Source organism: Balaenoptera physalus, assembly GCF_965194825.1.
Source record: "Balaenoptera physalus genome assembly, chromosome: 13".
In the NCBI taxonomy this organism is placed as follows: Eukaryota; Metazoa; Chordata; class Mammalia; order Artiodactyla; family Balaenopteridae; genus Balaenoptera; species Balaenoptera physalus.
This window is the reverse complement of record NC_138892.1, coordinates 25,819,568-25,835,850: the sequence shown is the minus strand read 5'-3', so window position 1 is coordinate 25,835,850 and position 16,283 is coordinate 25,819,568. Positions and strand designations below refer to the sequence as shown.

General features: G+C 37.4%; 1 protein-coding gene across 3 annotated transcripts in view; it reads left to right on the top strand.

The window, feature by feature from the left end:
* The first annotated feature begins 3,124 nt into the window (after positions 1-3,124).
* The window catches only part of METAP2 (methionyl aminopeptidase 2), a 33,658-nt gene continuing 20,499 nt past the window's right edge, over positions 3,125-16,283 (top strand). Inside the window, exons 1-4 of one of the 3 annotated variants that reach the window (XM_082418809.1) lie at positions 3,125-3,454; positions 5,232-5,339; positions 9,363-9,428; positions 13,134-13,236. In XM_082418809.1, the coding sequence (XP_082274935.1) occupies positions 3,304-3,454; positions 5,232-5,339; positions 9,363-9,428; positions 13,134-13,236 (428 nt within the window). In that variant the 5' untranslated portion in view covers positions 3,125-3,303. The remainder of the gene's footprint in view (positions 3,455-5,231; positions 5,340-9,362; positions 9,429-13,133; positions 13,237-16,283) is intronic. The other 2 variants (XM_082418808.1, XM_082418807.1) reach the window with 2 other exon arrangements.

Here is a 16,283-nt window from a genome sequence, read left to right as displayed (position 1 = left end):
TAACTTCCCCTAAACATGCCACTGTCAAATGAAAAATAATGCACAACGTAAAAGTTGAGAGTTATGTTTTATTCGGCAGACATTCTTAGGACTTCAAGCCCAGGAGACAGCCTTTCAGATAAATGCTGAGAAAACTGTTCCAAAGATCAAAAGCGGGCAGCCAGGATATATGAGAGTTTTTGCACCACCACCACGTAGTTGGAACAAAGGGTTACTGTTAATAAAAGAAAACTAGATATCTCGAGTTAAGGAATTTAGTGTTTTTCTACATATGGGAAGATGCAAGAGTCTGGGCTCACTGAAATCATTCCTTTGATATGCACCTCAGCTATCCGGGGCCAGCATCCTGTGTTTCCTCAGGCTGCTTCATCAGGGGTGGCAAGGTCTGTGTTATGGTCTGAATTGTGTTCCCTCCCTCCAATTCATAGTTGAAGCCCTAACTCCCAATGTGACTGTATTTATATATCTGTATCTATGCCATATCATCTATACATTTTAAAATAGTTATCTAGCGCTTTTTAAACCATAAAGATATGGAAAAAAATCCTCAGTATTTCCCTTAATGTCAAGCAAACAAGCTTTCCCATTTTTTCCTTAATATATTTCTTGTTAACCCATTGCCAGAGGTCACAAAATACATGTGTGCCTTAGGATATTTAGGCCATCATATAATCCACACAAATGGAAAAAGTTCAAGAGCATGGCTTATTAACAGCAATGTTGGCTAACACATATCACTATTGTGTCAGATGTTGTGCTGTCACAGGTGCTTTTTCTCCATTTTGAAATTTAATTTCCATATCCTATGATGTGGTACTATTATTATCCTCATTTTACAAATAAGGAAACTGAAATTTGGAGAGATTAAGTGATTTGTCCTAAGCCACACCACTAACCAAGGACTTCAAAGAAAATAAGGCGGAGGCTAATTATGTTGCTCAGTTTGGAATTAATACTTTCTCACCAAAAATATATTTTTGGGACAAAATAATAAATATATCTTATTACATTGATTTTACAATAGGAAACGTCTCTCTCTAAGGAAAAAACTTATTTTTGTCTGCTTATCTAGTTAACCATCTAAGACAAAATGACTTCATGTGATTAGCTAGAAAAAATATTCTCGCCTATGCTAGTATTGAGTTATATTTAATACAGGTTCTCTTAGATTCTTACTTAAGTTTTCAACATTTCTTATTCCTTTACCCCATTCAACTTCCTCTTATAGAGAAAACCAAATGAAGAAAAATGGTGAAAATAAGAAGTGATGGGCTGTTAAGTATAATTATTCAGTTATCTCAGACTCTGCAGTGTCCTGGAAAATTATCATCCAGCAAATACTCACTACCGTACTGTCAAGATATGTATTTTTTTTTTTTTTTTTACTATTACCTTGAAAGTTTCATTTTCTTGCCTCTTTTCGGAAAGAAAGGGGGAAAAGTAGAGTACAATCCCTTTGCAGCAAAGAAACAGTATTTTATGTTATCAGTGCACTTTAGCATTACTTTTTTCATTGAACAAATTTTATTTTGACATTGATAATTCTGTAGATCAACTTATACCTCAAACACCCTTTGTCAAAATTTATCAACTGACCCTATAGGATCCTGTGTCTACTGGACTGGGTCTGAGGTAGTAGCCATGGCCCAAGGGTCACCAGAACTTATAGTGGAACTGGAAAGATTCACAACAAAGCTTGAAGGCATTTTTCATATAGCAGATCTTACTTATAAGGTTGCTTTTGGCAGTAGCTTTGCACCACAACAAGGGTGAGCTTTGATTCCTCCTGAGGTTGACAGCCACATCCTTGCCCCCAATCTAAAGATCTTTTAGACCCTTTTAAAGATCTTCATCTTTATGACAGACTAACCTGGAATAGAAAATAATAAATGATGTAAGGAAAGTATTAGCATCTTATTGTATTCTTATTTATTTATATGTCTCATTGAATGCTAAACTTTCTTGAGGGTACTTTTTTTTCACTTTTGTATTTTCCACCAAGAAAAATTACTTCTTGTCTACAATCAATACGTATTTATTGAACTGATTAGGAATTTCAACTGGAAAGGCACAATACAGAATTACTAAATTTCTGGCGCCTGATGACTTGGGTTTGGATTCTAACTCTGCTATTTACTTCCTGTATGAGCTGGTGCAAGTGACCAAAACTCTCTAGCTCTAATTTCCCCGACTCAAAAGTGGATTAAATGAGATAATGAATGTAAAGTACTTGGCACTTCTTAAGTGCTATTTATACAATGAGTATATACTGGGCTCCTACAATGCTTTAGGTTAGAGGTAAGTGCTGGTAATAAGAGTACAAAACAGGCGAGGTTCCTGTCTTCATGGAGCTCAAGGTAGTTGGAGAGACACACATAAAACAAATAATCACACAAATAAATTAATTACAAATTGCCATGAAAAAAAATTAAGAATTCAATGAGTGGTTGTATGAGCAGGGCCTGATATAGATTGTTGAGGAAGGATTCTCTGAGGGAGTGGCATTTAAGCTGAAACTTGAAAGATGAAGAGATTCTCTATTTCCTCTCGTTCCTCAACTCTCTAATCTGGCTTCCATCTCTCTACCTAAATAGCTCTTGCTAAGGTCACCAGTGGTTTCCCTATCACTGTAATATATACATCTGGCATTTTTCATCCTCTTACTTGACCTCTTAGCACTCAACGCAGTTGATCACTCCCTCCTCCTTGAGACGCTGTCTTTCTTTCCTTGGCTTCTCTAATAATAGACGCCTCCTGATCTCTTATCCTCTGACTGCCTCTTCAGTCAGGCCCCTTTGTAGGTACATTTCCTTAAGTGTTCGGACGGCCTCGCCGTGAGCTGTAATTGTGAATAAAAACGCAGTCCTTTTGAGTCATAAAAAAGAAGTGTGTACACGTGAAGGCATATTTTCGCCCCTCTCCTGGCTTCCGGTGCGCTGTATAAAACCACGAATATAAAACTTTCCGTTTCCAGCCGAGAGGCCCCTCTCCCGCGCGCGGACAGCACCTGTCCACAGGGTAGGCACGGGCATTCAACTTGACCCCAGCAGGCAGGTTTGCCCGAGGCGCGGGACGAGGCAGGGGTCAGGTCTCGCGCGGTTTTCCCGACCTTCACGACCGCGCCCGCCTGAGGCGAGCCCGGCCCCGCTCCGCGCGCAATCCTCACAGTTGAGTCCTCCACCGTCCCAGCGTTCCCCGCGCCCCTACCATCGAGAGCAGCTTCCGGCGTCGCTGGTGTAGGTGGGTGAAGAAGGAGCGGGCCCTCGCCGCCCTGTCTTACTTCCTCGCGCTGTCTCGGGCAACATGGCGGGTGTGGAGGAGGCAGCGTCCTGCGGGAGCCACCTGAATGGCGACCTGGATCCAGACGACAGGGAGGAGGGAGCTGCCTCTACGGCTGAGGAGGCGGCCAAGAAAAAAAGACGGAAGAAGAAGAAGAGTAAAGGAGCTGCCACAGGTAAAGGGAGTTTTTATGTTTTCCCAGTCCCCGCTGGGATGGCCGAACGGCTCGACTCAGGCCCGGCGGGGCTGACAGGGACTAGGGACTTAGAATCCTGGACTGATTCCCAGGACTGAACGTGTGTCCGGGCCGAGCTGCAGATTCCCAGTCCCGGGGAGAGGCGGCTTCTCGCGTGGTATTAGGGACCTGGTGGGGGAGGGGTGGAGAAGAGGGTGCCTCAGCTTCTGTGGGGTCGCTGGGCCGGAGCCCCTGCATTGCCGGCGCTTAGCTCCCACGCAGACGGTGCGACGGACCTGAAGCAGTGCCCAGGGCCCAGCCCAGCCCTCTCACCTTCCTCGCGGGTTGGCCGCCTCCTCAAAAATCTGGTTCTGACCCATACTGCCGCCTCTTTGCTGGAGCAACGTGGGACATATTTTCGTCGAGGGTTGGGGGTGGAGTAACCGACTCTTAGTGCCTCAGCAGCACCTCCCCCCACCATCCCAGTTTACGGAGAGATTTGTGTGGCGCGCTGCCCTTTTGGGGGGTGTGTGTATGTATGTGAATGCCCACGCGCTCTTGTCACTGAGTAGTAATAGCAGGATGTGTGGTGGTGGTGCGACTCTTCACCTGCCTAATCCCACAGTATCGTCAAGCTTTTGGGCTTTTAGGCCTGGATTATGATGCCACTTGTAGGCAGTCTGGGTAGGATATTCTGTGATTCCGAATGGAGCTTCTCTAAATCTACTGGAAAGACAAGGAAAACAGCTGAAAATTTTCAGTTGGATTATATTATGAGTTAGAAACTTAACTATTTGATTGTGAGAAGTCAGTGTTTTTGTTGCATCAAGGCCTTGGTTTTAGGAAGAGTTATTTGTACTGTTAAAATCAGCCACAGAAAGAGTGAGAGGACAGTGGAGAAGCCAGAAGTGATGAAGTGGAGTTGAGAGAGGTTAGAGAGGGTTAACCTGTATGCTTCTTCTGAAATTTTGATTAGATGGGCGTTGAAGAGGGAGAGCTGTAGGGGCTGGGACGCTTCCAGAGCAAAATTGAATCCCAGGACATAGTCTGGTGGCTGTTCCTGGCTTTCAGATGAAATCCAGACTCTTCAGTTTGTCCTTTTAAGGTGTTTAGCAGACTGACCCTAATATATCTTTAACAGTTGTATCTCTCAGGATGAATTCTCTGCTGTAGCCAGCATGTCACTTCATTATGTGCTACATGGTAATACTACCTCTTTTTACGCATACATGTTACTCCTATAGCTACATTCTAATCACTTCTACAGCAAGGGCTGCTCTTGTGCTTAGCTGTTGGAGAAGTTTGTTTTTTAGTAATGGAATATCTTTTCCTACTTATTTTTATTTTACCCAGCCTGGCTTGACAATTTCTTTCTTCCCGAACCCCTGAAGCCCCCAGGGCTCCACAGAAATCCTCTTACTAAGGCCTTCAGCATTTATGGCCCATCTTAAGTCCTTGCTTGGTTAATAAAGTATTTGTTGTAGTCCAATTGTTAAATACTTTAAGAAAGTTAAAACTACTTAAGGGTAGGGAACAACTTACAGTTTAGCTCCTAGCACAGAGAATGTGTAATGAGTATTTTGTTGAATGGGCAGTACCACTTCGATATGGAAGATTTTTCTGCCATTAAATAAATTTTATTCTGCTTCAAGTAATGTTTCTGCTTTTGTTTTCTGAACACTTATCAGGAAGACTTACGTGTTTTTTAGAATCCTTAGAACATATTCTAGTGGGAAGATCTTTATTAGATTTGATTTATGTTATTATATTTGATCAGCAGAGCAACAGGAACCTGATAAAGAATCAGGAGCCTCGGTTGATGAGGTAGCAAGACAATTGGAAAGACAAGCATTGGAAGAGAAAGAAAGAGTTGATGACGATGAAGGTAAATAGTTAATTTGATTTTTGTGGTTAGGAAAGCAAGAATATATGACATTCTTTAACCGAAGCTGCTTGTTTGTCCGTATAGTCCAGTATTCTCTGATGTTTTACTTAATTGATGTTAAAGCCTCAATGTCATAGATGAAAAAGAAAATGTATTTAGTTATTAGCCACTCTTTAAACAGTTGGATGTGTTGAATGCTCAAATAACACGGATCTCAACTTTAAAAATGTACTTAACAAAAGGCCGAGTAGTGGGTGAGTATTAATAAGATAAAATTGAATGACTGTTTTTTTAACTAACTTTTATTGAACAACTAATATTTACTAGGCACTATCTTAAGATACTTTCATCCATTCTCATTTTACCCTCACAAAAACCAAGCAAACAGGAAATGATAGTTATATGATTTGCCCAATGTGACACAGCTAGTTTGTGTAGACTAATAGAGCCAGAGTTTCAAACCTAGCACCTGATTCCAAGTCTATTCCTTTTACTCTATCAAAGGTACTTCTCTTTATTTTCGAAGGAGCATGTTGGAGTGCTTCTAAAATCTATTATGAATTTCCTGACCCCAGATCCTTGTGGTATTTTGGAGCTTTTGTCAAAGATTTCCTTAAAGACAGTAACTCTTAGAATTGTAGGAATTGATGCTATCAGTAAGACAGTGGAGGGAGTGATTAGTTAGGAGAACTATTTTTATTCTACAGCCTCTTTTGGCAGAAGAGGAGATAGGGCTTTCCCATTCTTAATTATCTATTGCTGTGATCTACTGTTCTGCCTCAAGCACTGCCAGTTTGGGCTTATGCCTTCCAGTACTTAGCAACAAATACCTGCTGTACTTTATCATGTTAGGATAATGCAGAGCAGTTGTTTTTCCTTTAGAAGAATAAATTCTCTGCCTTCAAGGAGCTTACAGTCAAATTTAGTGGAAAAAGGTGCCAAGAATTGTTACCAAACCCGGACACCAGGTTGCGGCAAAGGAAAGTACAGCGTTTATTGCAAAATGCCAAGCAAGGAGAATGGGCAGCTCATGCCCAAGAGACCTGAAGGCTTTTAGAGAAGGGTTTTTAAAGGCAACATTAGAGGTGAGGGTTGCCAGGTGCCTGATCAGCTTGTGGACATTCTTCTGATTGGTTGGTTGTGCAGTAACAGGGTGACTTTTTGGGAATCTCAGTTATTAGTTTTCTGGTTTCAACTGATCTGGAGTCTGTGTGCTGGTGGTCAGCATACAGCTAACTTTTTCCACCTGGTGGGGGGTTTAGTATCAGCAAACCAACTCAAGGATATGGTTCAAGATATTATCTGTAGCCCTTGAGAAGAAACTAAAGTTCCTTAACTTTGTTTTTATGGCCAAACTATTATTATTTTGTCTTGTTTGATTGTTTTCCTTTGTTCTTTCATTTTTCTCATGTCTCTGATTAAATTTGCTCTTTGGAACTCAGGGAAAGCCTAGGAGTCTAAAGCTTTTTCACAAAAGAGGTGGGAGACTTGGGGTCTGTCCCCAGGAAGGCCCCACAGGGTCCTGCTTGGTTTCAGATTCAAGGGAATAGTTAGCTTTTCCTTCTCCTTAAGCAAATCTCTTGTCCATTCTGCCTTGGTTTATGCTTCAGATTATAAACATATTTTGAACTCTTAACAAGAAAGGTATTTGTAAATACAGGATATTATAATAGATTGCTGTTGACCCACTGTGTGTAGAATATCAATCACAGTGCTAATTTGAAGACAGTGCCTGCCTTGTTTCATTGCACCTCTGCAAAGTTATATGAATCTCTTGACGTTGAAGGAGGAAATTTTGCTTGTCAGAATGGAAATCTTCAATGTACTAAAGAAGATTTTAGGAGTATCAGTAGCTTTCTCCAGTTTAGGTTCATCATTTTCCTAATTCATTTTGATAATCAGGATCAACCAGTACTATTAAACTGTGGTGAGAAGTCTTTGAGAGGATGGAAAGCTAATATTTCAATATCTTTGTTCTAAAGGAAAACTGATTATTGTGGAGAGACAAAATATAGAGTTGGAAAGATATACTGGTACCTGCAATAAAATTTATTGAAATTTGAAGGTGGAATTGTGGGCTGAATGCTGATGGAAAGCTCATTGGAAGGAATGGGACTTAAAACCAAACAAAAGAGACCATTTTGGGGCAGGACAAAGTGTAGTGAACAGTGCAGACTGGCCTCATTATGAGACGATTCATTGAGGGAGCTTTTGAGCAATTTTTTTCCCGTTTTTCGTTTGTTTATTCATTATTTGTTTCCTTCCGGTTTTATTGAGCTATAACTGGCATACAGTTCTGTGTGAGTTTAACGTATACAGCGTAATGATTTGACTTAGATACATCATAAAATGATTACCAAAATAAGCTTAGTGAATATCGTAGTTATTTGCTCTTAGTTATTTTAGTTATTTGTGGGTAGATTAGCATACTTCAGAAATGATTGTTGAAATTTATTGAGCAGCATTTTTAGAAATTCAGACACTTAGGTCTATTTTTGATACCTTTATTTAAAATATTTTAACTCACTGTTTAATCTTGGTCATAATCGTATTCTTTATTTTTTCTCAAAGTTTAAGTGTATGGTCATTGAGCTTCAAGCAAAGTTGTTATGAAAACCGACAGGCAGATCATGGCTATTTTGTGTATTCTTTTGCCAGCTGTTTTTTGAAATAGTTCTTATTTTTGGTTATTGGGTTCTTTTGAAAATCTGAAAACTATGAACCTAGGAAAGTAGAAATTTTTTTGTATACAATTTGATCCAGAAAGAAGGAGAACTCTTTTTCTCTAATAACAACTATGCAGGAAAAGATATTTTATTTATTTATTTATTTATTTATTTATTTATTTATATTTATTGGCTGCATCTGGTCTTAGTTGCGGCACATGGGATCTTCTTTTTTTGAGGCATGCAGGATCTTTCATTGCAGCGCACAGGCCCTTCGTTGCAGCGTGTGGGTTTCTCTCTAGTTGTGGCGCACAGGCTTAGTTGCCCTGCTCCATGTGGGATCATAGTTCCCCAACCAGGGATCGAACCTGAGTCCCCTGCACTGGAAGGCGGATTCTTTACCACTGAACCACCAGGGAAGTCCCAGGAAAAGATATTTTAAAATATGAGACCCCATTTACCTCTCACTGGATTAGGAATCAGGTGATATTCTTGGTTCAATTTTGCTGTTTATCTGTTATGATTATCTTGGGCATGTCCCTTAAACATTCCTTGTTACCTCATCGGGTTGCTTTAGGATCACATGAGGTCATGAAATACAGGTGTTTAACTGCAAAGCGTATATAAACTAACTATTATTATTTCATATGAAGTCATATAGTCACTATTACAGGTATTTCAGTAACACTAGTTATTTTTCTTTGCTCTTAAAAAAAAAAGATGTTATTTAATACATTTTCTATTCTTAAAAATATCTTAATTCTTTTAGTAGAGTAAGTCAAAGTAAAGTTTACTAGTGCTTTTGATTGCACAAGTCAAATTCTGATACTTAAAGCTAACAGTATACAAAATTCTAAGAGTATTGGGTCAACTTTGTCGTATGCTATTTAAGATGCACTGTGTGTGGGCTTCCCTGGTGGCGCAGTGGTTAAGAATCCGCCTGCCAATGCAGGAGACACGGGTTCAAGCCCTGGTCCAGGAAGATCCCACATGCCGCGGAGCAACTAAGCCCGTGCGCCACAACTACTGAGCCTGTGCTCTAGAGCCCACGAACCACAACTACTGAGCCCACGCGCCGCATCTACTGAAGCCCTTGCGCTCTAGAGCCCATGCTCTGCAACAAGAGAAGCCACCGCAGTGAGAAGCCCGCGCACCACAACGAAGAGTAGCCCCTGCTCGCTGCAACTAGAGAAAGCCCACGCACAGCAACGAAGACCCAACACAGCCAAAACTAATAAATTAAAAAAAAAAAAAAATGCACTGTGTGTGTGTGTGTGTGTGTGTATACTTGTCTGCTTGTGCTTGTTTCGTCCCTCTGCTTATAAGGCTTAAGTGAACTTGACATGTCTTTTCTTAGATGGAGATGGTGATGGAGATGGAGCAGCGGGAAAGAAGAAGAAAAAGAAGAAGAAGAAGAGAGGACGTTAGTGTCTTTAGTTAATCCTACTTGCCAAATTAGAAGTGGTTATTAACCAGCAGGTTTGAAGAGTAGATTTAAAGTTACTTAAGATCCTGGTATATGTTAGGGAAATAAATGTAGGCTTAATAGAGGTAGAATTTAGTGACACTCACAGCTATTTGGCAAGTACTTTGGTTTAACAGTCTTGTTATTTTCTTTAGCTGTTATTCAGCCAGGGGATGTTAATAATAAATTTGTTGCATTTTACTGCATGTTAGGGATGAGTTCCTAAAAACTTTATGATTTAAAATTTGAATAATTCAAATAATTTTGTCTGTGATGACTAAAGTAATGCCACCAAGTGGTAATAGGATAAACATAGTTTGCAGTTCACCTGCCAGTTTTGATATTAAGAGATTCTTGACGAATATTTAATGAGGAGTCCCATTATTTAAAATTTGTGTATGGTGAATTTTTATTAATAACATGTATTGCACTATTTCAAATTCACTTAAAATATGATCCTACTTGTATTTTGTTTCTATAAACGATATAACCAAACGTCTTCATGGACCTGAAGCTCTTAGGGAGACTAAGGGGAGACTGTATAGTATTGGGGAATAAAGGTTGGGTTGAGAATCAGAACAAGTTCTAATCTTGGATGCCCTTTGGTTATTGGGGACCATTGAGTGTCTGGCTAAACCTTCCTTTAAAATCTTCAGGCTGAAATTTTATGAATGAGAATATTGAGGGTTTGACTTTCATTTTTATCTCTGGGTTGAAATACTTAAATTATTTTTTAAGAAAGCTATTGGCTCTGCCAGCCATTCCCCTGATATGTCTCTAGGTGGAGATGGAATAGCCTTCTTTCTAGTCAGGCATTCTATCCTGGTTAGATCCTTCTACTCAGGATGTCAGTTTTGCCCCTAGCATAATCTGTATTTAATGAGCACAGATTACTTGCATTCCAGGAATCTCCAGGTATTATGATGTCATATTCCTTCCATTCAAAAATTGTTCGTAGTGTGCTTGTGAGACGTATTACCTGAGAATGGCTTGAGAAAGATCTATTTCTCCAAATACTCTAAAATTGCTTCCTAATGAAGGTAGATAAGCAGGGAGGAGCTTTAAGAGGCTGCTTTGTATTTGCCCTTGGTAGAATTCTTCCACTGACAGGTGTTTTAGTATGATGCCATCAGCCTTTGTTGTGCCTCCTCTGAGGATGTTGTTGAACTTACTGTTCATTATATTTCTTTATGAGCAGTCTTGAGAGACCCTTTTTTTCTGGTCTTAGTATCAAGAATAATTGTGCTTTTCCGAGTAATGTGTTTTATTGCAGAAGCACCATGAATTATGCAAATAACCTAGCCTTTTCTTTTTTTTTTGATATTGGCTACTAGAGGATTTAGAGCCAAATCTGGTTTTGTATTGGCCTTATTTCAGGTTCTATTTTAGGTTCTTTCTGTGTTTTGATTTTTGCTTTCTGATTTGCTTTGAATGTCTCTTATTTGTGTAGGCTGTCATAAATCACTTATGAAATAAGCCAAATACTGTAATCAGGGGCAGTTTACTGCCCTCATTTTCCTCATCTATAAAGTGAGAGAATTGTAAGTGATAGTTAACAATAATTGCAATACAGATATTTATAATCATAGTTTTAGATAATAACTTGGACATAGTATGTTATAAGTTTCAAAGGTTATCCAAGATTTCACCTAGTTCCTCATTTTGTAGATGAGGAAACTGAGGCTTGGCGCATTTAGGCATTTGTCCAAGTCACAGCTAATAAGTGGTAAAGGCTAGGCTTCAACTTATTTCAATGACAAATTCTTTATTTTTTTCTCTAATGAACTTTTTGAGTCCTTTAACTATCTTGTCTTAATAATTTGTGGGCAATATAAAAGGCATCTTTATTAGATTTGTAGATGAAATATAAAGCTGAGGATGATAATACTTTGGTTGACAGAAATCAAGATTTCAAAAGAAAACTGAGACAATAGGCTAATATTAACAAGCTGGAATTTAAATGAGCATATATAAAGTGAGTATAAGGTGATAGAATCCTAAGGATTTTGAGTGCTTATACAGTGTGAACCAAAAAGCTAGGAATCTTAACCTTTCAGTAGCAGTAGGATTTTTAGAATCAACAGTGTATTCTTATACTAATTGTACCTTATTTGAACTATTAATAGAAGTCAATTCTAGTACCAACTTAAAAGGAACATTGACAGGGTTGGAGAATATGAGTGAAAGTGTTAAGAACCGCATCCCTTAAAGTGGTTTCTCATCATAGAGAGGAAGGAAGCAGTAGAAATGAAAAGTAAATTTTTTTTAACTGCAAAGAGTTAAGTAGAACTAACAGATGAAAGTAACAGGGAGATTAGTGTTGGAAGAGCTTTCTAACAGTTACAGTTCTCCCCAAATGAATGTATTTTAGCTTGGGAATAGTGATTGCCTCCGCTGTCAGGCACTTAGTGCCATCCGTCAGGGGTGTTAGAGGATTCCTGGATTTGAGTGTGAAGCTAAATTAGATGACCTCTAAGGTCGTTTTTGATTTCAAATTCTAAATGTTCTCTCTTCGGAGGAACCTAAAACAGCATTCCCCAAGTTTACTTGTCCATAGAACACTTCTAAACATTATATAAAAAAGAGGAAAACGGTGGGTGTTTGTGAAATATTGAATATTCAGATTAAAAGAGGGAACCAAAAAATGGTTCTGTAGATAAATGATTTGGCTCAGTAAATTGTCATATTTTTCTTTATATGCATCCTTTTATTTCCCATTGCAGAACAAAAAAATCTAAAATATGTGTTAAAATTTCAGATAAAAACCCATAAGACTGGTTAAAATCAAAAGAAAACCACACACTTCAACTCAGTAGTTGTTACATGTTGCAGGTATACATTGAAAGTCATATATTATTGCATAAATTAAGTCTTATGTAACTTCCTGACATTCCTTGGATACAGCACTTGTTACTAAAAGAAAGTTCTTTGTAGAATAAGAACTATATAAGAACTAGTTCTTATGCATTTAAACAGATTTCTAGAAGACACATCTCTAAATATTTTTAAAAGCATTTTGGAACACTGGTGTCTTAGAATATAGTTTGGGAAATAATGTGTCCTTAAAACATATGCTAAGTACTGTAACTTTTTTCAAGTATCTGGAAATTTGTATATGGCTACCTAAAGTCTTTTAGCCCTGGGGTATGTATACATACTAATATACTATGTATGTATGTATACATGGTATACATACTATGTATACTAACTTTTATACATAATATACCCTTGGAATAAGTTTTTTACCTATTTTATTAATACACAATAGCTTTATATTTTTACTTTATCGCTGTAGGATTTCTTTTTTATTTTCTTGTTGCTTCTTTGATTTTTATTTGCGAAAGCCAGCCTCTGTATGCTATTCCATTTCCAGTATAGTAAATGAAGACAAAAACATTAAAAGTGTTCTTTGTGCCAAGGCATATACTGTTTAAATACATAATGGAGTTCTGAGGAGTTGAATATTTTTATTCCCAAGTAATTAATTATAAATCAGGAGGTAGCTATTGTGGTGAAATATCTTGTTTTTAACTGTAAATTGATACCAGGGAGGCTCCTTAAAGTCAGGACATATAATAACAATTAGGAACTGAGAAAAACTAATGCTAACTGCTTAATTTTGTTTTTAACTACAGAAGTTAATGCTTTATTTGTATCTCACAGCAAAAGTTCAAACAGACCCTCCCTCAGTTCCAATATGTGACCTGTATCCTAATGGTGTATTTCCCAAAGGACAAGAATGCGAGTACCCACCCACACAAGATGGGTAAGGATCATAAAATAACTTCCAGTTTGACTTTTGAAAGTTGTAGTTTAGCAATAAAGCAGATTTGATTTTTCTTAGGACTTTGCTCCACTACCTTAATAAAAAAGCTTATGAATTTGTTGCAGAGAAGATACAGTAGAAGCCCTCTTATCCAAAATAATTGGGACCAGTAGTTGGTTAATCTTTATTGATAAAAGTTAACTTAAAACAAACATTTGTTTTTCATCATTCTTGATCTTTGAGCATGGATTGCATTGAACTCCACTTTTTTTTTTTTCCATGGGCTGAATCCATAATGCATTGTCTGGTCTGTTCCATTTTGAGTTTCTGTGAACAGTAAGAACTAAGTAATCTGCGGGCTGATGCCTATATCTACATTTTTTTTTTCCTGAAATCATTTACAGTTCCATTTGACAGAAGTATTTTTTGACGACTTGCCTTTATTGAAACTTCTCTGAGTAGTCAACTTAGTTTTCATAGAAACAATTCTTTTTATGTAATGTATAATTAAACTACATAATTACAATAACAAGTACAGATGACTTACACAGGTTTGGGCACAGATAACCTGATTCTTGGAAGTGTTCTGAAAGAATGCATTTTATTTGGTGAGCAGACACTTGAAGTGGCATTATGTAGACTAGTTAAGAGCCTGGAAGCTGGGACCTAACTGCATTTGATTCCCAGTTCTAACACTTATTAGCTTTGTGACTTGGGCAAGTAATTTATCATGTCTGTGCTTTCATTTCCTCATCCATAAAATGGGCTCTGCAAAGGGTTGTTGTGAGGAATAATATATGTAAAGCATTTAGAAAGTGACAGACACGTAGTAAGCATTAGGTAAGTGTTAGCTGCTGTTATTATTATTATTCAGAACAGGAACCTAGCCACTAGTATTCAGAATACACTGGGCATTGGTTCGTATGGTTTACAGGGGGATCAGGAGCATTGGTTAATCCAGTGGTTGCAATAGTTGGTTAAGAAAGCTTCTACTGTAGCAATGTTTCTTTGACCTGTAAAGACATCATTATTTTTCTTTAAACTTAGAAAGGAACATGATGTTATATTTTATGGCATGGGCATCTTTTCTTTGAATTTGAATACATAAATCACTATCCCTGTCTTAAAACATTTATTTTTAAAGTGTTACAAACATGCAGTTTTATATTAATTACATAAATTTTCATAGTACATATGATGTGATGACACTTATTTTTTAATATAATCTTTTTTTTTTTTTTTTTTTGCTTGTTTCCTCTTCCTTCCCAACCCATGTAACCACCTAGCAGGTAGCCTTCCATATGTTTTATGCTCATGTATGTGTACATATATCTCTGTTTGTGTAAGGAGAGTGTTTTGGTCATTATTTGTTTACAAAAACAGAATCGTAGGCACACTTTCCTCCTCCTTGCCTTTCTCATCAGGGCTGCATCTTGGAAGTCCCTCTAAGTCAATCAGAATAGCTCTGTTATTCTTTAGAATGGCTTCATAATCTGTGGCATGAATATACCATACTTTATTCCACCATTTTGTAATTGATGAGCATTCACTTTGCCTCCAGTTATTTTTTTTGCTGTTATAAACCATTTGCAATAAAGATCTCTCTTAAGTATATACATATATATGTATATATACATATATGTGTTTGGGAATACATATATATATCTCCTTATGTGCTGGCAGTTTTATTATGTGATAGTTCTCCAGGAGTGAGATTGCTGAATCAAAGAATATATTAATACTTTATGATTCCCAGATTGCTAGTGACTTTTGAGCATCTTTTGATTATTGGCTTTATTCTTTTGCTCTTGCAGAAGTGTAGAGATTATACTTTTATTTTATTTTATTTTTTATTGGGGTATAGTTGTTTTACAATGTTGTGTTAGTTTCTGCAGTACAGCGAAGTGAAGTAGAATTCCCTGTGCTATATAGCAGGTTCTTATTAGTTATCTATTTATATATATAAGTGTATACATGTCAATCCCAATCTCCCAATTCATCCCACCCCCCACTTTCCCCCCTTGGTGTCCATACATTTGTTCTCTACATCTGCGTCTCTGTTTCTGCCCTGCAAACCGGTTCATCTGTACCATTTTTCTAGATTCCACATATATGTGTTAATATACGATATTTGTTTTTCTGACTTACTTCACTCTGTATGACAGTCTCTAGGTCCATTCATGTCTCTACAAATGAGCCAATTTCGTTCCTTTCTATGGCTGAGTAATATTCCATTGTATATATGTACCACATCTTCTTTATCCATTTGTCTGTTGATGGGTATTTAAAGATTTTAAATAACAGTATATATTCATATTTTGTACTTCTGGGTTCCTAGCAGTCTCTTCTATTTTCTCAAACTCTTATTTTTTGTTTTATTACATCTTTAATTGGTCTAGAATTTTTTGTCTAAGGTTGGGAGTGCTAATTTTACTTTCTTTCAAATGGATAGCTAGTTGTGCTAGAATTGTTTCTTAAGTAGTTCATTCTATTTAATTGAACGACCACTTTTGCCATATACTATTCTTATATAATGGAACTCTGTTACCTTATATAATGGAACCAATTTCTGTATTATTTATTCTGTTCCACTCATCTATTTGTCTATTTCTATACTAATACTGTTTATTTTGATAATTTGTTAAGTCAGTTATTTCTCCTCTGCCACACAACCTAACCAAACAGTTGTATTTTTACTTTTCTCAGCTACTTTTGGTCATATTTTTAGTTTTAATACACATACCCACAGAAAAATGCCTTTCTTATTGGAATCACATCATACTTATGTATGTTTCAGAAAACTGACAGTTGTATCACATTGACTTATCCATTGTCATTGTATATTTTCCAACTTATTCTGATTTTTTTTTTTTTAATGTAGGTCCTGTCCCTTTTTTGTTAAGTTTGTTCTTAAGTGTTCTATGGTTTTGTTACTGATGTGAACGAGATATTTTTTTTCCCATTTCCATTTCTGTTTTCTTATTGCTAAAGGGGAAGAAAGCCATAGATTTCCTATACTTGTTAACACACTGTTAATATTTTTAACA